Source organism: Rhinopithecus bieti, unplaced genomic scaffold, assembly GCF_001698545.2.
Source record: "Rhinopithecus bieti isolate Rb0 unplaced genomic scaffold, ASM169854v2 scaffold_27006, whole genome shotgun sequence".
In the NCBI taxonomy this organism is placed as follows: domain Eukaryota; kingdom Metazoa; phylum Chordata; class Mammalia; order Primates; family Cercopithecidae; genus Rhinopithecus; species Rhinopithecus bieti.
In genome coordinates this window covers 1,300,354-1,323,953 of record NW_016813373.1, presented here as the reverse complement: position 1 = coordinate 1,323,953, position 23,600 = coordinate 1,300,354, and the positions used below count along the sequence as shown (strand labels likewise).

Sequence of the window (23,600 nt, the reverse complement as noted above, 5' to 3'; positions counted from 1 at the left end):
AGTGATGATGAGCATTTTTTCTTGTGTCTGTTGGCTGCATAAATGTCTTCTTTTGAGAAGTGTCTATTCATATCCTTTTCCAGCTTTTTGTTGGGGTTGTTTTTTTCTTATAAATTTGTTTGAGTTCTTTGTAGGTTCTGGATATTAGCCCTTTGTCAGATGAGTAGATTGCAAAATTTTCTCCCATTCTGTAGGTTGCCTGTTCATTCTGATAGTAGTTTCTTTGCTGTGCAGAAGCTCTTTAGTTTAATTAGATCCCATTTGTCAATTTTGGCTTTTGTTGCCATTGCTTTTGGTGTTTTAGACATGAAGTCCTTGCCCATGCATATGTCCTGAATGGTATTGCCTAGGTTTTCTTCTAAGGTTTCTATGGTTGCAGCATTGTTTAAGTGAAAGTTGGAACAACTCAAATGTCATCAAAAGAGTCATGATTTGTCACTGCCAATCTTTCCAGTCTCATCTCAAGCATTTGCCCCATCTCATTAATCTCTAGTCCAATTGGCCTGATTGCAGTTTCTGAATTGCACCGTCCTCTTTCTTATTTTATGATTCTGTGCATACCTAGAAATCACTCTCCTCCCATCCCACCTACCTAACTTGGTCATTTCTGAAAACTCAACTTTATGTCATTTTCTGGGAGACATTTTCTCTGACCCTGTGCCTTGACTAATAGGATCTCCCTGCAATTATCATTGGGATCACTCATCACGATTATATAATAATGGTAGTAACACTAGCTAACCCTCTTATAGCATGTACTATTGCCAAGCATAGTTCTAATAACCCTGTGAAATAGAAACAATTCTCATTCCCATTCTACAGATGAGAAAACAGAGATACAAAGTCCTTCAACTAGAAAGTAGCAGATTCAAACCCAGGCACTCCGGCTCCAATATCTGTGGCTTGTATTTTCTGTTTGAAATCTGTAGGTGCTACAGGGCAGATCCTCTGCTTCAGGCTCAGTACTGTTCACTACTGTATCTCCAGCACCTGGCAAACTGCTTGCCACATAGCAGATTCTCGAAAAGTGTGTTAAATGAATGAATGAATGAGTGAAGCTGTTGAATGAATCCATATAATGGACATTTTATGGCAGTCAAAAACAAGTCAGATATATGTGTACTGATATAAAATGATGTCCAAGATGCATTATTGAGCAAAAAAAAAAAAAAAAAGCAAATTACAAATCAAATATGTGGGATCAATTTTGTGGGAAAAGTAAATATTAAGATACATATACAGAAAAAGAATTAGGAGGTAGGTTTACAAGCATCAACAATGTTATCTCTTGAGGGAATTTCACTTCTATACTATATATTTCTGTAATTGTTGTTTCCTCTTTCTTTATTAACAGTATGTATTACTTTATAAGCAGAAAATTTTGAAAATAATTTTTAAAGAGCAAATTCAGAAACACAAGGAAATTATTTTGTAAAATGAGAGATTTTGCAGTGCCTTAGGTTAATTATTCTCTACCCTTGCTTGTTCCTTAAGCAAAGACCTCTGGGCTTGCATCCTCTCTAGGCAGGCCTGGGCTTGGTTTTGCACACAGGACCTGGGGTTTTTTTGCTAGACTCCAGGCTGCCACAGGCATGACACAAAGCAATAAGCATTTTATGCGGGCTGACCCTCATGGCTAAAATATCAACAGGGAGTGGGGGTAAATACAGAAATGACTTACTTTCCTTGCTATTTTGCATTTCCTGGTGAAGATAGTCTTCAAATTCCTGGCGCTTTTTAGGATTCAACATAAATCTGCGGTACTTGCAAAAGCTCCTGATAAAGCTGATCATTCTCAGCCAGCCTTTCTTCTGGGGAAAGAAAGAGGAGTATAACATGTTCATTAGTATAGTTGCTGTTCACTGAGAGTCTACTGTGTGCCAAAACTTGGCATTCATTACATTTAATCCTCACAACACCTCCATAAAGGGATAATTTTCAGCTCCAATTTAAAGGTGAGGAAACTCAGGTTAGAGAGATTGTATAATCTACCCGTAATTAAGTAGCTGGTGGGTGAAAGATTCCAGCTTCAACAGACTGGAGCCATTTACCCATGCTCCTTCTACCATAGCCTTTCAACAGTGAAGATGTGAGATGCTGTGATTGGGAGAGGGAGCATGAGAGCTAAAAACTGGAAGAAAAGAGGACAGAAATAAAGAACCAAAGGCTCAGGCAAATTTGAAAACACTGAAGGAATAAGGAAATGAGCAAAACCATTTCTAAGTGTTTAAAAATATATATATAATTATTTGCACCCACTCATACACCTACATACACACACACACACACACACACATGCACGCACATGAATTTCATAAGTTTCTTCATCTGTTTTTTAATAGGTACCTAGGAACCACTGTACATTTTATTTGTCCTTCAAGAAATTGATACTTAGAGCCAGAAAGACTCTTGTTGATTAACTAGTTCAGTTATCTCAGTCTACAGAGAGGGAAACAACATAAGCATGGCTTTAGACAGAAAGCAGTGAAGTATAAAAAGCACTGAATTTGGGATCAAAAAGTTTGAGTCTGGAGCTCAGCTTCTCAGAACCGAATTGTGTAATCTGGGTCAGGTTACTTAACCTATGTCTCCATGTCTCCATGTGTAAGCTAGAAACAATAGCCCTTCAGGGTTGCAGTGAGACTTAGTGGTTATATGTAAACCCCAATGCAATGCTTGACAAAGAGTAGGTATTAAGTACATGTTGGTTTCCTTTTATCTTATTTTCTAAGAACTGGAAGATCTGAAATTAAACCAAGTGCACTGGTTCTGGGTACAGTATTCTTTTTAGTAGTCCATATGACCATTCATGGTGCCCTGACATGGAGTTTATTCATATATGGAGGAAATACAGAGGAGAAAAGGAAGAGTAACACATTTTCATCCCTGAGTATTGGATCAATGGACTTAGGCATTATTTTCTGAGATATCTTAGAATGATCTTTGGAGTCAGATCAAGCTGGGCTAAAATTTTTCTGATACTGACGAACTCTAAAACACAGTGAGCAAGTGATTCTCTAAGGGGGCATGTATTTTTTGTTGTTGTTGTTGTTCTCGAACCGTATAGAGACTTTCCTGAGTAACATTCCTGTCTCCTCTTTCTTCCTTTTTTTCTGTCCTCCCACAGGACAAAGAATGAGCTAGACAGTTTGAAAGAAGGAAATGGTGTTCTCAGTACTTTGCATTCTCTCTCTGGTTTGTTTGCAAGACACCTGTTTCAAGCTCACCTTTTGTTATACAGTAAGAGGCTCACCCTGGTAAGTGGAGGTCCAATTTGTTCCGTTAGACCAGTGACTGGGTTTGTAAGTTTAATTTGGGTGCAGAGGACCAGCAAAACCACTTTGCTTCATTGCCAGTCCAAGTCCTCCACACTAACTTTCAACTAGAAGAACTCCGTGTGTCCAACCCCGGTACCTATTACTCAGTTGATTCTAATCACAGGTAGAGAAGAGAGGGACTTCTTAAATTCCTAGTATAATAATTTGAGTTTCAGATTCCTCCTTTGCAAAATGGGGATTTAAAAACCTATCCCCAAGACGATGGTTTTCTTGTCTCTAATGTCTTGTTTCACTTTCTTCTTTACTAACCTGGGATTCCTGTAGGTAAGTTGACACTATCTTTGAGGGCTTCCTAGACGAAATTTGTACTTCACTTTGCACTTCCACCTCCTCAGGGCGAGGTGGGAACAGGTCTTGATAATCTTTAAACCTGCCAGAAGGACATCAGGAATATCAAACAGGACAAAAATCTGGCACATAAAAGATAACAGTCCAGGCAACCCTATCTCAGCCTCTGAGGAAGTCTCAGTGGTAATTGGGGAATGGTAAAATACTGAAAAATTATCTTCTTACTCTATCAGACCTTTGTTAATGTCAGCCTAACCTTCCTGAGCAACACTGTATTGTTTCTTGTTAATGCAAATGAACAGAAATGTGTGTGTGTGTCTGTGTGTGTGTGAGGTAGATAGGTAGGAAAGTTCAAGATAAGTTTGACTTTTTATTTTGTAGAGAGGCTCTGGCAATGAGCTATGAAAATGGATTATGAAACCCTTGATGAATATGGTTTTCAGAAGCCAAGGAGTAACTCCAGGAAGAATCCTTTCCTTCACTGAGTATACTCACCACTTTTCTTCTATAGATTTCATAATATATCCCTGGAGAATTAATAGTGTGGTTGTGGTGACATGACGCGTGGGAGTGATTTCTTTGATAATAGGGGCATCACACTGCAGCATTTCTTCTAGAAAATGCAAGAGAGAAAAGAAGCCGTAATCCTCATCTACCATTTCTGAGATACGTGGTGGTTTTTTTTATCTTAGAGTCTCACAGCCCCCATTTTCAATCTGGCTAGACTCTGATCCCGCCATAGTTTGTTTGAAAATCTCCAAAGCATATTTGAAATGTTATGTGCAAATGCATTTGTAAACCAAAAGCTTTTCTTCATTTAGTTTCATTCAAATTTTGAGGATGAGTGCTTAAGGGGAAAGAAATTTTCAAAGGACTTATTTCTGCAGCCGGTTTGAAAAATTCGGATTTAGGGAGAGCAGAAGGATTATAGTTAGATTGCTGGGCAGATGGGGAACCCAAGATTCCAGGTAAATATTGTGAGGGCAGTATGGTTCTCCAGTTGTTCAGAAACTTGTGTTCATTAATGAGATTTGAAAATAATCAAAGATAGGATGTGGACACTATTCCTCTTCTAGCTCATTCAAAATATTGTATAGATCTCAACATCCTGAGATTCAACAAATAAATATTGCTTACAAATAAAGATTTGCTAATTTGACGTATTTTTCTATATTTTCTATATTCATAAAAATTTATTTTCTTATCTTGGTTTACTACAAGCAAAAACCAAACACACAAAAGTACCATCTGTGACAAAACAAGAGGCTTTATCTTCACTGCTTTGCATCACTTGCAATTTCTGCTTTTAGACAAGATTTTATTTACCATATTTACCCTCCCACCTTAGGAAACAATATAAGACACAACTTATGAAACAAAGATTTTCAGGCATACAGTTCTCCTTCCCAGTACAACTCTCTTCACAGTTCATGGGTGGTGGATACTCCACCTTTGCAGGCAGCTAACTCTTGCTTTTTGTATCTAACTTCAGGCTAGTTGGTTTAATGGTCAAATGACTTGAATTTGAATTCAAGTTCTACCAAGTGTATGAGCTAGTTAACTTTTCTGTGTTTCCTTTTCTTCATTAGTAAAGTGGAGCTGCCTATCCCTATATTACAGGGATTAAATAAAATTCTAGTTTTAGAATTAAATAAAATGGAATGAAATGAGAGGATACATGTGAAAGTATCTTAGACTTGGCTCCTTTTACTAGTGATATAGTTTGACTCTGTGTCCCCACCTAAATCTCACCTTGAATTGTAATAATCCCCATGTGTCAAGGGCAGGACCAGGTGGAGATAATTGAATCACGGGGTGATTTCCCCATGCTGTTTCAGTGATAGTGGGTGAGTTCTCACGAGATCTGATGGTTTTACAAGGGCTTCCCCCTTCGCTGGGCACTCATTCTCTCTCTTGCCACCCTGTAGAGAGGTGCCTTCCACCATGACTGAAAGTTTCCTGAGGCCTCCCCAGCCATGTGGAACTGTGAGTCAATTAAACCTCTTTTCTTTATAAATTACCCAGTCTCAGGTATTTCTTCATAGCAGTGTGAGAATGGACTAATACAGTAAATTGGTACTGGGAGTTGGGCTGTACCCTGCAGAGCCACAAGGGTGGAGCTGCCCAAGGCTGTGGGAGCCCACCTATTGTATCAGTGTGACCTAGATGTGAGACATGAAGTCAAAGGAAATCATTTTGGAACTTTAAGGTTTAATGACTGCCCTACTGGATTCTGGACTTGCATGGGAACTGAGTTCCTTTGTTTGGGCCAATTTCTCCCATTTGGAATGGGTGTATTAACCCAATGCCTGTATCTCCATTGTTTCTAGGAAGTAACTAACTTGCTTTCGATTTTACAGGCTCATAGGCAGAAGGGACTTGCCTTGTCTCCGATAAGACTTTGGACTTGGATTTAATGCTGGAATGAGTTAAGACTTTGGGGGAATGTTGGAAGGGCATGATTGTGTTTTGAAATGTGAGAACATGAGATTTGGGAGGGGCTGGGGTGCAGTGATGTGGTTTGGCTCTGTGTACCCCACCCAAGTCTTACCTTGAATTGTAATAATCCCCACACATCAAGGGCAGGACCAGGTGGAGATAAATGAATCACGGGGTGATTTCCCCATGCTGTTCTCATGATAGTGAGTGAGTTCTCATGAAAGCTGATGATTTTACTAGGGACTTCCCCCTTCATTTGGCACTCATTCTCTCTCTTGCTGCTCCATGAAGAGGTGCCTTCTGCCATGATTTTAAGTTTCCTGAGGCCTCCCCAGCCACGTGGAACTGTGAGTCAGTCAATCCTGTTTTCTTTATAAATTACCCAGTCTCAGGAATTTCTTCATAGCAGTGTGAGAACAGAGTAATACAACTCGTATTAAGACTTTGGATTTATTCTTACTGTTCTCTGCTTTTGCCTTCCCTCTTAATCTGTCTCAATATTGCCCCATGTGGCTGCTGCTCTGTACCGCTCTCTCTGGGGACTCACACAAGACAGGCTATTCTCTTAAGACACTAAAGAGAGAGAAAACAGGATCAGAAGAGGATGCATACCAGGAGAGAGTTGGCCTTGGAAGAAAGTCTTGATTACGTTTTCTATGAGAGACTTGCAAATCTTTTCATTGGTCTCTATACTGATCTTCTGTACAGCTATTAGGAATTGCAATGGGCTTTCAGCCTTCCGTTCTTTGAGGAACTCCCTGAAGAACTCCAAGTGCTGTGTATTTAAGAGGACTTCTGTCAAGTTTCTGGAAAACAAGAAAGCATCTTTGGTAGAGAGAAAGGAATGATGATTCTGGATTCTGTTTCAATTAGCAAATGTCGAAGGGCATTGCCCAGGCTATAGGACCTTTAGCCATATGTGAAGAGCATTGTGGATGGATTGGCTAAATCTGTCTATTTCTTTGGTGATTAACTTGAACTTTAAGTACCGTTTCTAAGCTTTGTCCAATATCTTCCTTCCCAATGGAAGATGAAGGTAGATATTTTAATGGGGACAATTTTTTCAAGGGAATTCTCTTTTTACATTATGGATTTAAAACAACTCTTAATTAGCAGTCATTTCTGTGAGGTGGAGCATGATTAGCAGTTTTCAATTAATGATTCTAAATTTCCTTTGCTGATTTCTTCTTTCACTGCTCCTCAAATAAAGGTGCCCCTAATGTTTCATCCTTAATCCTCTATTCTTTTGCTTTATGGTTTTTCCTGGGTAATCTGTGCCTCCTCTGTGATTTCAATTTTTATTGATATGAGGAAGTGATTTTAAATTTTATTGATATGGTGAAATTATATCTCCAGTTCCCATGAGCTCCACTTCTACATTTCAACTGCCCACATCAAACCTCATCTTTATGTTATAGTTATTATTTAAACCTCTCTACACACACCCACATCTTGACCAACTTCTTCTTCCTTTATACACCTATTTCATTAAGTATAATGTTAGCCATAGATTTTTAATAGATGCCCGTAATCAGAATGAGACAGTTCCCTTCTATTCTAATTTTATTGAGAGTTTTAAAATCACACGTGTGTGTTGGATTTTGTAAAACCTTTTTTCTACATCAACTGAGATAATCATGTGAATTTCTTCCCCCTTATTTTATTAATGTGGTGTATTAACTGGTTTTTGCATTCCTTGTATTCCTAGGATAAATTCCACTTGGTAACCCAGGCTGGAGTACAGTGACATGAACACAGCTCACTGCAGCCTTGACCTCCCAGGCTCAAGAGATCTCCCCACTTAGCCCCCAAGTAGCTGTAATTACAGGCATGCACCACCATTCCCCGCTAATAATGTTTGCATTTTTATTTTTTTTGGTAGAGATGGAGTTTCACCATGTTGCCCAGGCTTGTGTTAAACTCCTGAGCTCAAGCAATCTGTCCACCTCGGCTTCCCATAGTGCTGAGATTATAGGCATGAGCCACCATGCCTGTCCACTGATCTTTTTTATATATTGCTGGATTTGATTTGCTAATATTGTATTGAAAGTTTTCATTTTCATTAGAAACTAGAGAGAGTGTTGGTCTGTGGTTTTCTTTTCTTATGATGTCTTTGGTCTGGCTTTGGGATCAGGAAAATACTGGCTTCATAGAATAAGTCAGCAAGTGTTCCTTCTTTCTCTGCTTCCTCAAAGAGTTCATGGAATACTGACATTATTTATCCTTTAAATATTTCATAGAGTTCTCCAGTGAAGCTGTCTGTGCCTGAGTGTTTCTATGTGAGAAAATTTTAAATTACTAATTTGATTTTTTTCTTATTATAGATTTATTCACATTTTCTACTTTTCCTTGAAAAGTAGCTAGCTTACTTCAATGATTTGGGTGTTTCTAGAAATTTATATATTGCATCTAAGTTGCCTAGTTTGTTTCTTGCATTTCCTTACAATCTTATTAATTTCTGCAGGGCAGTGATTATATGCCCTCTTTAAACCCAGATTTTTATTATCTGTATCATCTCTTTTCCCCTGGTCAATATATCTTACAGTTTAACAATTTTATTGATCGCTACAAAAAATTAACTTATTTACCTGGATTTTCTATGTTTTTCTCTTTATTTTATGTACTACACACTAGCAGTTATTATTTATTTTCTTTGAGTTTAGTTTAAATATATAATCTCACTACTTTTGGTATCATTGTTTCTGATGTGAAATAAACTTTAATCTTGCTGTAGTTCCCCTGAATATATGTTCTTTTTCTCCTGCAGCACTGAAGATTTTTCTGTCTTTATATTTCAACAGTTTGATTATGATGTGTCTATGTGTGGATCTCTATGACTCTTTTGTCAACTTAAATCTGTTATTGATTGCCTCCAGTAAATTTTTCATTTCAGTTATGTACTTTTCAACTCCAGATTTTTTCATTATATTTTATAATTTCTATCTCATTATTGATATTCTATATTTGATTAATTATCGTCATACTTTCCTTTCATTCTTAAGACATGATTTTCTTTAGTTTTTTGAACCTATTGCTTGGAAGTATTTAGTCTTACATCTGAATTACCCTAAAGAGAGTTTCTGTTGACTGCCTTTATTCGCCCTGTGGATGGACCATAATTTCCTCGGATTTTGTTTGTGTATGTGTCTTATAATTTTTTGTTTAAAGTTGAATTTGGGATAATATATTATTGCAAGCCTGGAGTCTGAATTTATACCCCATCACACATCCACCAAAGGTTGCTGCTGTTGATGGTTTTGTTTGCTTTTTATATTTTGTTTTTTGTTAAATGTCTTACTTGGGCTAGTTCTGTGGCATATATCTCCCCTGAAGTGTGTGGCTACTGAAGTGTCTGCTCATTTTTTTCTCTTTTTAATTCTTAATTTTCTTTTTTATACTAGTTTTCAGGGCCTTATGATAACCCAATGATAAATAGATAACTGGGTTCCTCTTTGGTCTCTCTTGAGCGTCTGCACAGCATTTGCACAGTCCCTTGGGAATATCTTGCTCCCAGATTTCCCTTTTTTACTTTTAAATGTTTTACTGCTTGCTGAACTAGTACTGCCTTAAGTGGCTGTGATAGTGGCCTCCCAATTTTTGGGCCATGAGGCGTACTATTGGTTTTGACAGTGCTCCTGGTCATTGGCTTTTTTGTGGAGCTCCAGACCATATCAGTGCCCTCTGCTGGCAGCAAGATGGCTGGTACTCATGACTGTGAAGCTTGTTGGTGATGTGAGTGATTACAAGTTAAAATGGCACAGATTACACTATTCTTACTGAGGTTTGGTAGTTTTCTTGGATGAGCAATTTTTTATTTGTTATATGCCTTCAGTTAATTTACAGAGTTCTGAAATTCTTTTTGCCAAGTTTTCCCAGTTTTACTTTTATGGAGAGACTACTTACAAGGTTCTTGCTCTACCATTCCAGAAGTCTGATTTTCTCCCTTCATTGCTTTGTACATCTGTATTTTCCCTTCGATTTCCACTTCCACTGTTTACTTCAGATCTTCATCATTTTCCTGAACACTGCAAAGACCTTCCAACTACATTATCTCTGCCTTCAACCTCTGGATGTCTGACTCCTTATACTCTCATTTCTGTCAGAGTAATATTTTAAAAATCTATATAGTAGATATTTCTGCCACCCACTGCTCCAGCAAACCCCAAAGAATACCCTCATTGCCATTTAATCAATGCAAATTCCTTAATAATCTACCCAATACCTTTTTCTAATTATTTGGTCTCAATCTGGCTTTTTATGTTTTATGTCCCCTCGCCACATGCACTCTATACTTCAACATCACTGGACTACTTTCAAGTCTTTGAATAGTACATTTATATTAATGAATTTATAGCTTTGTGTTTTATCTTCACCTTTGAGTAGGGTTTATCCCTACCTACAAAATACTCTAATTTCTTTGCAATTGAATTTGCACATGCTATTCTGAGCATCTTCTGATATTCTAACTTTTCCTGATCCTCACTCAAAATTTCTCTCTCCTTTCACTACCATAGTAATTAGCTAATATTGTATCATGACATTTTAAGGTCAGCCTTGCATTTTCTTTAGTTACATAATTAGATTAAGGGCAAGGACTATGTCTTATGTCTTATTTTTGCATCATTAGAACTCAGAGGGTCTAGAATACAGTATATAATCAATAGTCATTTACTTATTGAATAAGGGATAGGGAAAAGGTTTAAGAGAATTGCAACTGTAGTATCCGTGAGCTATTCTGCTTGGTCTTAACTGAAGTCACGAAACTAGACGATATGACCCTGATATGTCTTCTAGGACTCAAATATCTTACAGATATGTGATTTAAGACTTCTGTGGTATTCACGCTTAACAAAATTGAAAAATAAGTATTTCTATAGACATACTGGAGATCATTGACTAGAACAAATCGGAAAAGCAAAAGTGACAAATGATTGAACCTCAGAGAATAATTTCAGTTGCTGAAAGGGAGGAAGATCTATCTACAGTGGTTAGACGAGACAAAAGACTTATCACCCTCAATGAATGTCATCAATAAACGAAAGCATTCTTGGCTGGGTACAAATACCTGTAATCTCAGCACTTTGGAAGGCTGAGGTGGGAGGATCACTTGAGCCCAGGAGTTTGAGACCAACCTGGGCAACATGGCAAGACCCAGTCTCTACCAAAAAAAAAAAAAAAAAAAAAAAAAAAAAAAAAAAAAGCCAGGCATCGTGGCATGTGCCTGTAGTCCCAGCTACTCAGTAGCCTGAAGCAGGTGGATCACTTGAGCCCAGGGAGGTCGAGGCTGCAGTGAGCTGTGATTAAGTCACTGCACTCCAGCTGGGACACAAAAAGTAAGACTCTGTCTCAAGAAAAACAAATTAATTTAAAAAAGAAAATGTTTTGTGGGAATTTTTTCTATGCAAAATATTCCGCCAGAGCAATGTGTATGTTCTACCATATCCTCAACATCTAGAAGAGGACCTTTTATATAGCTTGCCATGACAGATAATAGACAGTAACTGAATGAAAATGAATACATGAGTAAGTGAATGCTGTGGCCCACAAGAAAATTATGGTCAAGTCAAGAAGTTGGAAAACATACCTAAAAAGTAAAGATCAGTAAAAAGTAGTACATATAAATGCTTGATACTGTACTTTAGACATTTAGGATTTCAGAAGAGAAGGAAGTTATAGCAAACATAATATTTGGAGAAATTTTTATGTAAGGTGGCACTTATGCTGAGGTACATGGACAGAAAGGTGGGTGGGCACTCCTGAAAGCAAAGGCCACAGGGTCTTTGCCTAGTTGTGGGACCTTATCACAGTTTGATTCTCAGATTGATTGTAAGTGGAGAGAGACAAGAAGTAAGGAACCGGTTAGGAGGCTACTACAGCAGTACATAATCCAGAAGACACAAATAGGCAAAGAAACGGGTACAAAGATGTTTATTGTGATATTGTGTATAGCAATTAAAACATTAAAGACAATGTAAATGTCTATATAAGTTATAGTACACCCATGGAAGGAGGTAGATCTGCACTTACTGACATGAGATGTCTATGATAGTTTAAGTTTGGAAAGTTATTGTATAACATATATACATCGCATAGTGCTGATTTTAGAAAATAAATGATTTAAAATACTAAGAGTATCTGTGCCTTATGTATTGTATATGGAAAAGGGTCTGAAAACCTACACACAGAGAGATAAGTTTGCCATTAGACATATTGAGATTTTTCAAAAGGATGTGCCTGAAGATGTTGCTGCAGCCAGATTCTATATCTCACCTGGGTCTCATTGATGGCTTCCTTACAAGAGCTTTTTTGAGGAAGGACATTTTCCTATTTGAGCGTGAAAATATCTTTGGTTCCTTGATAATTTCCACTTTAAAATCTAAAAGAAAAAAAAATCACGAAGTTGGAGAACACTATATTATAAGCAATGAAAAGACAAAAAGTAGCAAGGACATTTTTCAGACATTAAGTTCATGTGAAAAAACCACTGTTCCCACAACTGCTGCCATCTCAGCTCATTAGTGTTAAGAACAGACTTAGAGATGACTGATACCCCTGACATGAACATCAGTCCCGGTTATGTTATCTAAGTATGTTGGCCTTTAGGTCTAGCGCCCACCTTCCTCAGAGAGATTGCCTCTGTCCTCGTTACATTAGTTAATGCCAAATGTCAGGCCTCCTCCGATCAGCTGTTTTCCTTGACACTTCTATTGTCCTACCTTAAATCTTTCCACTTGTCCCCTGGAATCCCTGCTTTGTAATAAGCAATCTTTCACAGATTGTTGACTTCTTTAAGAGTTCCCTCCATCTTCTTGTTTTAATAAAAACCATTTTCTTTCCCAAGGATGCTGCTTCTGTAAGCTTCTCAAATGATATTCTAGCACACCATACAAGTTCAGAATGGGTGTCTGGTTCCCTATTGCCATTTAGAAACTGTTATTCTCTCGCATATATCAAAACATCATTATTGCCTGGGCACAGTGGCTCATGCCTATAATCCCAGCACTTTGGGAAGCCAAAGTAGGAGGATCACTTGAGGCTGGGATATTAAAATCAGTCTGGACAACACAGTGAGACCCCATCTCTAATTAACTGGGTGTGGTTGTGTGCACCTGCAGTCCTAGCTACTTGGAAGGCTCAGGCAAGAAGATCAGTTGAGCCCAGGAGTTTGAGGCTGCAGTGAGCTATGATGACACCATTGCATTTCAGCCAGGTCAACAGAGTAAGACTCTGTCTATAAAAATAATTTTAAATAATAAAAACAAAACATTATTATTGAAGAACAATAGATTTCATGAATTTCAGTATTATAAGTGCCCTTTGAGGTTGATGTTGTAGAAGAAAACATAGACTATGAACTCATCAAAGGCATAGATGGTGTGTTACTCATCTGACTTACAGAAATTAGAACATGACCTAGTTATATAGTTATTGTTTTAAAACAATTTTTAAATAGAATGTACCCACACAGGAAATTTGTGTGTAGCTTGGCAATACTTTCGGAAAGCATACAAAAAGTATTAAAAGCAATAGAAATATATGTTGGATCTAAACAAATGCAACTAAGTGAAAAAATAAAATCTAGACTATGGAAGACCAGATATAACATAAAAATGAAACAAAACAAAAACTCTCCCAATACAAAACACCTAGAAATACTGGATAAAAATAATACGCTTTCAAAGTGAAAGTAAATTTATAACAAATTAAGACAAAACAACATCAACATATAGAGGTTAGAAACAATGAGGATGCTAAAAACCAGGAATGTCAGTTTATAACAATACTTTCGCCACCCTAAAGGCATTTGCAGTGTTAAAGTCACAATGGGACACAAGACAAAGCCATAGGTCTTTAGCAAATGGGCAAAACATTGGACATAGCTTTTATTCTTAAGACATTTGACAATTATGTAAACAAATTGCTACTGGGGAATTTAGCAGAGCTTTTGGCAGATTCTCAGGGCAGAAGGGGGCAAAAATTACAAAACAGCAAAGGAGAAGAGGCCCTGATAAACACCCCAAGCTTTCAGTTGAAACTCCAAAGAGCTGAGAAAACAAGAAACAGCTCATCATCAAGGGAATGAGAACTAGCTTTGAAACAACTTAATCCCTGGGTAAATTAAGGTTATTTGGATGCTACTAGTTTAGTGTATGTCAGAAGTAAAAATCCTCTCTGGAGGAAAATAACTTCATCCAGAGGTTCAAACTGGCTCTACAAATTTTCACCAATGATGTTCATAAATCAAGCAGAAATAACAAGATATTTTAAAAGATTTCTCCAAAAACCAAGGGGGGGTGGGGAAATGGTACTTGAAATAAGCACAGAAAATTCAAATATGAACTTTAAAGAAAGGAAAATATCAAAATAGATAATATTATGAAAAAATGGAAATTCTAGAAATAAAAAATTATTTAATGATTACAAGTAAGAAAAGTAATAACTGGTAGATGAGTTGAATGACAGATTATACACAACTAAAGAGAAAATTGTTGAACTAGGAGTTAGATGCAAAGGACATATCCAGACTGAAACACACAGAGGAGGAAACATGGAAAATACAGAAAAAAGTATACAAAATACACTTAAAAAGTCAAAAATATGTAAAATAAAATTATCAGGATAGATGGAATGGAGCAGGAAAAATACAAAGAGATAATAATTGAAAATTCCCTAAAACTGACAAAAGATATCTAGTCCAGAAGTTCCAAAGCTACAAGCAGCATAAAACCTGAGGCATATTATAGTAAAGAAAAGGGGGAAAAAAGAACTATTTTCTTCTACTAAGCAATGTCAATGAAAACTGACAGGTGACTCCTCAAATTGAAGTAAGGAAGCCAACAGACAACGGGATAACATTTTCAAAGTGTTAATAGGAAACAACTCCAAGAAGAATTCTACATCCAGAAACTATATTCCTCAGAAATAAAAGCAAAATAAAGACATTTTTCAGATGAACACTAAAGGAAATATCAAAGGGTGTTCTTTAGACATAAAAGAATTTCTAGATGGCAACTTGGGGAGTAAAATCAACGAAAAAGAAAGAAAAGGTAAATATGTGAGTTAGCCTAAATAAATATTGACTCATAAAACAATAATACATATTCATTAGGAATACTGGTTTACATCAAACTCCAGTATGTCAGGGATGCATTTGGAAATCGATATGGTAATCACTAAAAGAAGAAGAAAACACATTACTGGAGAAAAAATATAAAAATTATTGACCTACACCCCCATCTTAATCTAAAAGAAAATGAAAAGGAAAGAAAAAGAAACATAGAACAGAAGGGACAAATAAAAAATAGTAACATAGAGTACCAAAATGGCAGCACGGAAGGATGCTAGCTTCACTCTCCACCCACCACAATCCAGAAAAACCGGAAGGATGCTAGCTTCACTCTCCACCCACCACAATCCAGAAAAACAAAAACAAATGTACAACGCTAGGATTGTTGCCAGAAATATCCTGGAACTCAAATATAATATGAGACATTTCCCAGGGATGCAGAGAAGTGAAAAAACTCTGAGCAGATGGTAAGAGAATTGGACTTCCACATCTGAGATACCCCTCCCCGCATTATGCCCAGCAACAAGTGCATGGAAAACTTTCCCCCAACGTGCTGTTTCTACCATGGAAAAAGTGAGATTGAGGTTTAAAACAAGCTTCTCCACCATCTTGGGTTTTCTGGCAGGGGAAACATCTTCATGGGAAGAATTCAGAGTGCCTGAAGAGAAATTTGTTCCTGAGGACAGGCAAAGCGGGGAGGTGGGACCACCATCCCCAGTTCTGGAAACTCTGCTCTATAAATCAGTCAAAGGAGACATCAAATTAGAGTGACTGTTTAGCAACATCACACTGTAGGAGGTTTGTCCCACAGGTCCCATATGCACAAACCCCTAACTAGCCTTCCCACACTGCCAGGATATTCCCTTTGGGATCCCCTCCATTTGGGAAGAGCAGTACTCCAATCCTTTACTAGAAGTGAGGCAATTCAGAGGTTTAGATACCTCCTAGAGCTGAAAAGGAGGCCGTGACCTAGCAGGCCAGCTTGGGCAACATGGTGAGACATCATCTCTATTAAAAAAAAAAAAATTAGCTGGGTATAGTGGTGCTTACCTGTAGTCCCAGCTACTTGGGGGGCAGAGGCAGGAGGATCACTTGAGCCCAGGAAGTTGAGATTGCAGTGAGCCATGTTTGTACCACTGCACTCCAGTCTGGGTGACAGAACAAAACTCCAAATCAAAACAAACAAGCAACAAAAAAAACCTCTAAGCAAATATATTCAATAAAAAACAAAACAAGTCAGACAGAGAAGACTGGAATAAATAACCCTTCAATGCAAAGACACATATGTAGGCCCACAAGAAACAAGAGCAAACAGAGAACCACAATCTTCCTTTCCCAGGACCAAAACAAGGAACCTGAAAATAACACTAAGGAGATGGTGATATGTGAGCTCTCTGACCAAGAATTCAAAATAGTAGTTTTAAGAAAACTCAGTGATCTCCAAGATAACACAGAAAAATAATTCAGAAATCCATTGAAGAAATTTAACAAAGAAGTTGAAATAATAAAAGAAGTTAAACAGAAATCTTGGAACTTAGAAATACATTTGCTGAACTGAAAAATTCATTAGAGGCTCTCAAAGCAAAATGGATCAAGGAGAGGAAAGGACCAGTGAGCTTGAAGACAGTCTATTTTCAATATATAGTCAGAGGAGAAAAAAGAAGAAAAAATATAAAAATCAATAAAGTTTGCCTACAAGATATAGAAAGTTATCTCAAAAGAGAAAATTGAATTACTGGTGTTTGAGAGGGAGTTGAGCAAGAGCAAGGGATAGAAGATTTATTTAAAAAACAATAATAGCTGAAAACTTTCCAAAACTTGAGAAAGAGATAAATATCCAGGTACAGGAAGGTCAGAGAACACCAAACAGATTTGACCCAAATAAGACTACCCCAAGGACTATAATAATCAAACACCTAAAAGTCAAGGACAGACAGAAAAATACAAAACAAACAAACAAACAAACAAAAAACCAGAAATAGAAAAGAGGCAAATAGCATATAAGGGACCTCCAGTTCATCTAATAACAGACTTCTCAATAGAAATCATACAGACCAGCAGGAAGTTGAACAACATTTTCAAAGTGCTGAAAGAAAAACACTGCCATGCAAGAATATTGTATCCAGAAAAGTTATCCTTCAAATATAAAGGAGAGGTAAAGTCTTCCCTAGACAAACGAAAGCTGAAAGAATTCACTAACACTAGACTCGTTTTACAAGAAGCACTAAAGGGAATTTTTTGATCTGAAAGAAAAAAACACTAACATGATAAGAAAACTTAAAAAAGCAATCAAATGAAAAAGCAGTTGAAGGTATGAAACGCACTGATAAAATTAACTACACAGACAAACCCAGAATACTGTAATACTATAATTATGGTGTTCAACCCACTCATAACATATATGAACCCAAAAGACAAAGCTATCAAAAATGAGAATAGCTACAGAAACTGTTAAAACATTAGTAATAAGTAAATTAAGATAACTGAAGTCAAACTGTGGTAGGGATGGAGTTAAAGTATAAAAGCTTTTAAAAAATATTTTCCTTGTTTTTATTCTTTATGATCTAAGATAGATTAACTTCTTTATAAAATAACGTATCTATAAGATGTTTTTTGTAAGCCTTATGGTAACCACAATGCAAAAATCTATAATACATTCACTAAAAATCAAATGCAACAAATTAAAACATACTACAAGAGAAAATCACTTCACCACAAAGAAAGACAGTAAGAAAGGAAAAAACGAAGAAAGGAGTTGTAAAACAACCAGAAAAATAAGCAACAAAATGGCAGTAGTAAGTCCTTACTTATTGATAACACTGAGTGTAAATGAGCTCAATCCTGCAATTAAAAGGTATAGAGTGGCTAAACAGATAAAAAAACAAGACTCAACTATATGCTACCTGCAAGAAATTCACTTCACCCATACAGATGATATGGACAGGAGATAGAGACGGGAAATACTGGGTAGAAGAAGGCAGTTCCCTGGCAAAGGGCCCACTCCCAAGCCTGGAAACCCACGACCCTAAATGGGAACAGGCATTTCTGGTTTTGTGTCCAAATGTTGCCTTCTGGCCTGCCACCTCTCCCTTTCCTGTGGGTGAAGGAATATTGGCTGTTTCCCTTCACGGAGGTCTAGCCATCACATAGGACTGAAGTAAATCCCTGGGGCAACAAAGGCATCATTTGTTGCTGGAAGACCCCAAGATGGAACTCCATCAGCCAAGATACCTGGACTTTGCTGTGCTATCTCTTCTTTCACGGTTTGAAATGGCTCCTATCTCTTCTTTTATAATGTTAAGGATTTTGCTACAGACTGTGGCAATGACATTAAATAGAATGAGCATTTGGCCCAGCCATCAGAGGTGCAATTCAGAACGCTGTGGTTTGTGTTTGGTGCGACCCTGAAGCCCAACCCATGGCCACAGGGTCCCACGCACAGTGGCTCCTCTCCTTATCCCCTCCCCTTCTGGCTAGGGCACCTGGGCGAGTCTGCAGCATGTACCAGCTGCGCCCAATGGCCACGGGCGCGGGGGGCGGGGGTAGAAAAAAACCACGGCTGCCGCTGGGACCCTGCATAGACAGCTGGCCAGTGCCTCCTGTTTGCCGTGCCAGCAGAGCCATTCCCCCCATGGTTGAAGGATCCTCACTGGTCTAAACTGGGGGAAAGATACAATAATTAAAGGAACCCATTTGCTCAAAGCAAGAAGTTCTCCCTCCACACCCTCTGTCTCTCTGTCTGTCTCTCTTTTCTTTGTTTTTAGTACTTTAAACTGTTTTCTTTTCTTTTCTTTTCTTTCCTTCCACCATGCACTCTGCTTATGATAGGGAGGAGCAACCCCTGTTGACTGATAACTGCAAATTCGCCAGGGCCCATTTGAGATTTAATCTAAACAGATCCATGCAGCCTCTGAAATACTTTTTTTGTCCCAAACTCGATTCCAGGCTCCAGGTTGCGGCCCTAGAAAGGAAAACCAGATCTGAGGATTCAAAGCCAGACAACAGGCACAATGTAAATGGGCAAAACCAATTCCTGCCGACTAAATCCCTGCTTCATGAAAGGAGGCCATACTCCATGGCATAGATAAGGCCCAGGGAACCCAAAATTGCCAACAGTAGCGGGATGGAGACATAGGTGAATGCAGACAATTCCTATTCTTTAGGTCCTCTCTGCTTCATGGGTGCAGGCTGCAGTGACACCCACGGGTGGCATCTGCCATGGTTGCTGGGACTCAGGGATGAAAAGATGGAAGAGAAAGGAGGACTGCCTATTTTCTCTCTCCCTCACATCCTGAGTTTTCACTGAAAGAAGGAAAGGAAATGAGGAACACTTCTATTTTCCTGTCTTTCAAAATGGGCAACCTGCTGTCTTCACCACCCCCAGCTTATACTCCTCTGGAGTGTATCCTGAACCTCTGAGACTGCTTTGACCCTCAGAATCTGGAGGAAAAAATGCTTCATATCCCCCTGCACAAAAGTTTGGCCAAATTATGAAGGATTGGCTTGGTGTCAGGAAGGAACCATTCATTTCGACACCATCTGGTGGTTGGACATTTTCTGTAGAAAAGGTCCTATCCTGCTTCAGTCTCATGCTTGCCCCCCCCTCCTAGAAATCCTCCCTGTAGACCCCTGGTCTCACTCTTGCCCTCCAGCAGATGCCTGGTGAACTTGGTTTCAATAAGGTCTGAGTCCCCTTCTCTCTACAGGACTTGAAGCAAATTAAGGGAGATCTTAGCAGGTTTCCAGATGACCCCGACAGATATATAGAGGCTTTCCAGAATTGAACCCAATATTTGCACTCTCCTGGAAAGATGTGATGTTACTTTTGAATGGACCCTGAGGAACACTGAGAAGCAGGCCACTCTGCAAGCGGCAGAGAGATTTGGGATGAGCTTTGTATCACATATAGCATCAGGGAAGGGGGCAAACTTCATCCACCTGGAAGAGAAGCAGTACCAGTGAATGACCCTGAATGGGATCCCAGTGACGAGATGGGGGACTGGAAGAGGAGACACTTTCAGGTATGCATAATGGAAGGCTTATGTAGGATGAGGACCAAGCCTCTCAATTACAGCAAGCTATCCATGATGCACCAGGGATTTAATGAAAATCCCACTGCAGGCTGGGCATGGTAGCTCATGCCTGTAATCCCAGCACTTTGGGAGGCCAAGGTGGGTGGATCACCTGAGGTCAGGAGTTCAAGACCAGCCTGGCTAACATGGTAAAACACCATCTCTACAAAAATACAAAAATTAGCCGGGCATGATGGCAGGTGCCTGTAATCCCAGCTACTCAGGAGGCTGAGGCAGGAGAATCGTTTGAACCCAGGAGGTGAAGGTTGCAGTGAGCCAAGATCGCACCATTGCATTCTCATCTGAGCAACAGAGTGAGACTCTGTCTCAAAAAAAAAAAAAAAAAAAAAAAAAAAAGAGAGAGAGAGAGAAAAGAAAATCCCATTGCTTTCTTAGAGAGGCCAAGAAGGGCCTTGGTAAAGTACACCTATCTATCTCCTGATTCTGTCAAGTGACAGCTAACCCCAAAGGATAAATTTATTATTCAGGCAGCCCCTGATACAAGGAAGAAGTTGCAGAAACGGGCCCTGGGACCAGATAGTACTTTGGAGAACCTCCTGGAAGTGGCTGCCTTGGTCTTTTACAATAGAGATAGGGAGACACAAGAAAGAGGCAGAAGCTTTAAGGGCCACCATGCAAGTCCGCAAACCCCAGAATTCCCAGAATGCATCTGTTAACTGCTACAGATGTGGCAAGAATAGTTATCTCTCTTCTAAAGTATGACTGCTCCCGTACAAGGTTTAATTTCTTTCACTAGGGTAAAACAGCTTGGGGTACAAGTTGTTAGTATATTTCACTTCTTACTTCTGTAATCTTTGGCACTAGATTCTTTCCTTGTATAATACACATGTTTAACCCACGCATACTTAACCTTATAAAACTTGTTTCTTCTCTCTCACCTAGGCCATCAAACTCCAAATGGTCAGGCGACCAGAGCCTTGGATGATGGCTTCATTTTGCCAGAGACCCTTAGATAGATCTGGGAGGAATCTGACTTCTGTTTTCCCCAAAACAATGCCCCTGTCAGCAGGAAGTAGCTAAGACTGGTCGTCGTCCATATTCTAATGGCAGTTAGATGTGCCTCTTCAGAGAGGGAAAATGAGATCGACTGGAGACAGGGAAATACTGGGTAGAAGAAGGCAGTTCCCCGGCAAAGGCCCTACCCCTAGGCCTGGAAACCCACAATGCTAAATGGGAACAGGCATTCCTGTTTTTGTACCCAAATGTTGCCTTTTGGCCTGCCATGCCCCACTCCCATCCTGTGCCCATATAAACCCCAAACCCCAGGGTCCATGGGCAGACAAACAGAAGAGCAGAGGAGCAGAAGAGTGGCACAGCAGAGAAGGAGAGGAGAGAAGGAGCATCAGAACATTGAGAGGATTTCAACTGGGGACAGTCAGAAAGAAGATCAGCCATGGGGTAGCCAAACTCCAGGGGAAGATCATCTCCCCGCTCCATCCCTTTTTCACCTCTGCCTCCATTCTGTTGAGAGCCACCTCCATCATGCACCATCCTTCAAATTTGTGTGTGAACTGATTCTTGCCAGACACCAGACAAGAACCCAGGTACAAAGAGGGCACTGAGCTGGTTAACGCTTAAGCTGTCTCTGGATGGTAGAGCTAAAACAGCACTGTGGCACACCCACTGGGGCTCTGATAATTGCAGGAACCCACCTGTCAAAGCTACCGTGGGGCTGGAGCCCAGAAGTGCTCGCCCTGGCTCCTGCACCTGCCTGTCTGCATGCCCCTCCTTCTGTAAGGGGTTTGAGCATGCAGCAGTCGAACAGATGAGCCACACCGCTGTTGCACCTTCTGCAGTGGGGCGGGGTGGGGGGGTTCAGGGAACTCTCCCATTTCACATATACTGAAAGTGGGGGGATGGAAAAAGATATTCCATACAAGCAGAAATAAAGAGGCAAGAATAGCTATACTTACATCAGATAAAATAGACAACAAATCAAAGACTGTAAAAAGAGACAAAGAGAGTCACTATATAGTAATAAAGAGGTCAACTTAGCAAGAGGATAGAACAATTATAAATATCTATGTGCCTAACACCAAAGCATCAAAGTACTGATAGATGTAAAAGGAGAGAAAGATCGTAATACAATAATAGCAGTGTTAGAACTGATAAACAAATCCAGTAAAGTTTCAGGATACAAAATCAACATACAAAAATTAGTAGCATTTATATACACCAACAGTGAACAATCTGAAAAGTAAAAAGGAATCCCATTTATAGCTACAAAAATATAAAATATATAGGAATCGATTTAACCAAAGAAATGAAAGATCTATACAAGAAAAATTACAAAACGCTGATGAAAGAAACAAAAAAGAAGATATATACAAATGAAAGATTACTCCATGCTCATGGATTGGAAGAATTAATACTGTCGAAATGACAATACTATCCAGAGTAATTTATAGATTCATCCTATCGAAACACCAATCACATTCTTCAGAGAAATTTTTTTAATCCCACAATTTATATGAAATCACAGAAGACCCCCAAATAGCCAAAGCAATCCTAAGCAAAAAGGACAAAGCTAGAAGCATCATACTACCTGGTTTCAAAAGTTACTACAAAGCTACAGTAACCAAATCAGCAGCATGGAAACAGATACATAGACCAATGGGACAGAACACAGAGCCCAGATATAAATCCATGCCTTTACTGCCAACTCATCTTCAACAAATGTGCAAAGAAGATACAGTGGGGAAATTGAGTCTCTTCAATAAATGGTGCTAAGAAAGCTATATAACTGGACAGGCACAGTGGCTCACACCTGTAATTCCAGCACTTAGGGAGGCCGAGGCGGGCAGATCACCTGAGGTCGGGAGTTTGAGACCAGCCTGACCAATATGGAGAAACCCCATCTCTACTAAAAACACAAAATTAGCTGGGCATGGTGGCGCATGCCTGTAATCCCAGTACTTGGGAGACTGAGGCAGGAGAGTCTCTTGAACCCAGGAGGCGGAGGTTGCGGTGAGCTGAGATTGCACCACTGCGCTCCAGCCTGGGTAACAAGAGTGAAACTGTCTCAAAAAAATAAAAAATAAAAATAAAAAATAAAAAAGAAAGAAAGCTGGATAACTATATGGAGAAGAATGAAACTAGACCTCTATTTCTCGTCGTATACAAAAAAATAAAATGTATTAAAGACAAAATCTTCTAAGACCTGAAACGTTGGGGAAATGCTCCAGGACATTGGTCTGGGCAAAGACTTTTATGTAAGACCTCAAAAGCACCAGCAACCAAAATAAAATATACAAATAGGTTTACATCCTAAAATTTATTCACAGTAACAAAAACAATTATCAAAATAAACAGGCAATACATAGGCTGGGAGAAAATATTTGCAGACTACCCACCTGAAAAGGGATTCATAACCAG

At 39.0% G+C, this 23,600-nt stretch overlaps 1 protein-coding gene across 9 annotated transcripts in view; it reads right to left on the bottom strand.

Moving 5' to 3' along the window:
* Window positions 1-23,600, bottom strand: part of RGSL1 (regulator of G protein signaling like 1) — a 106,869-nt gene that overhangs the window by 28,060 nt on the left and 55,209 nt on the right. For 8 of the 9 annotated variants that reach the window (XM_017848131.1, XM_017848136.1, XM_017848138.1 and 5 more), the window contains 5 exons: window positions 12,336-12,441; window positions 6,678-6,871; window positions 4,122-4,239; window positions 3,588-3,708; window positions 1,682-1,811 (listed from right to left, as the gene is read on the bottom strand). In XM_017848131.1, coding sequence (XP_017703620.1) covers window positions 1,682-1,811; window positions 3,588-3,708; window positions 4,122-4,239; window positions 6,678-6,871; window positions 12,336-12,441 — 669 coding nt within the window. The remainder of the gene's footprint in view (window positions 1-1,681; window positions 1,812-3,587; window positions 3,709-4,121; window positions 4,240-6,677; window positions 6,872-12,335; window positions 12,442-23,600) is intronic. The other variant, XM_017848132.1, reaches the window with a different exon arrangement.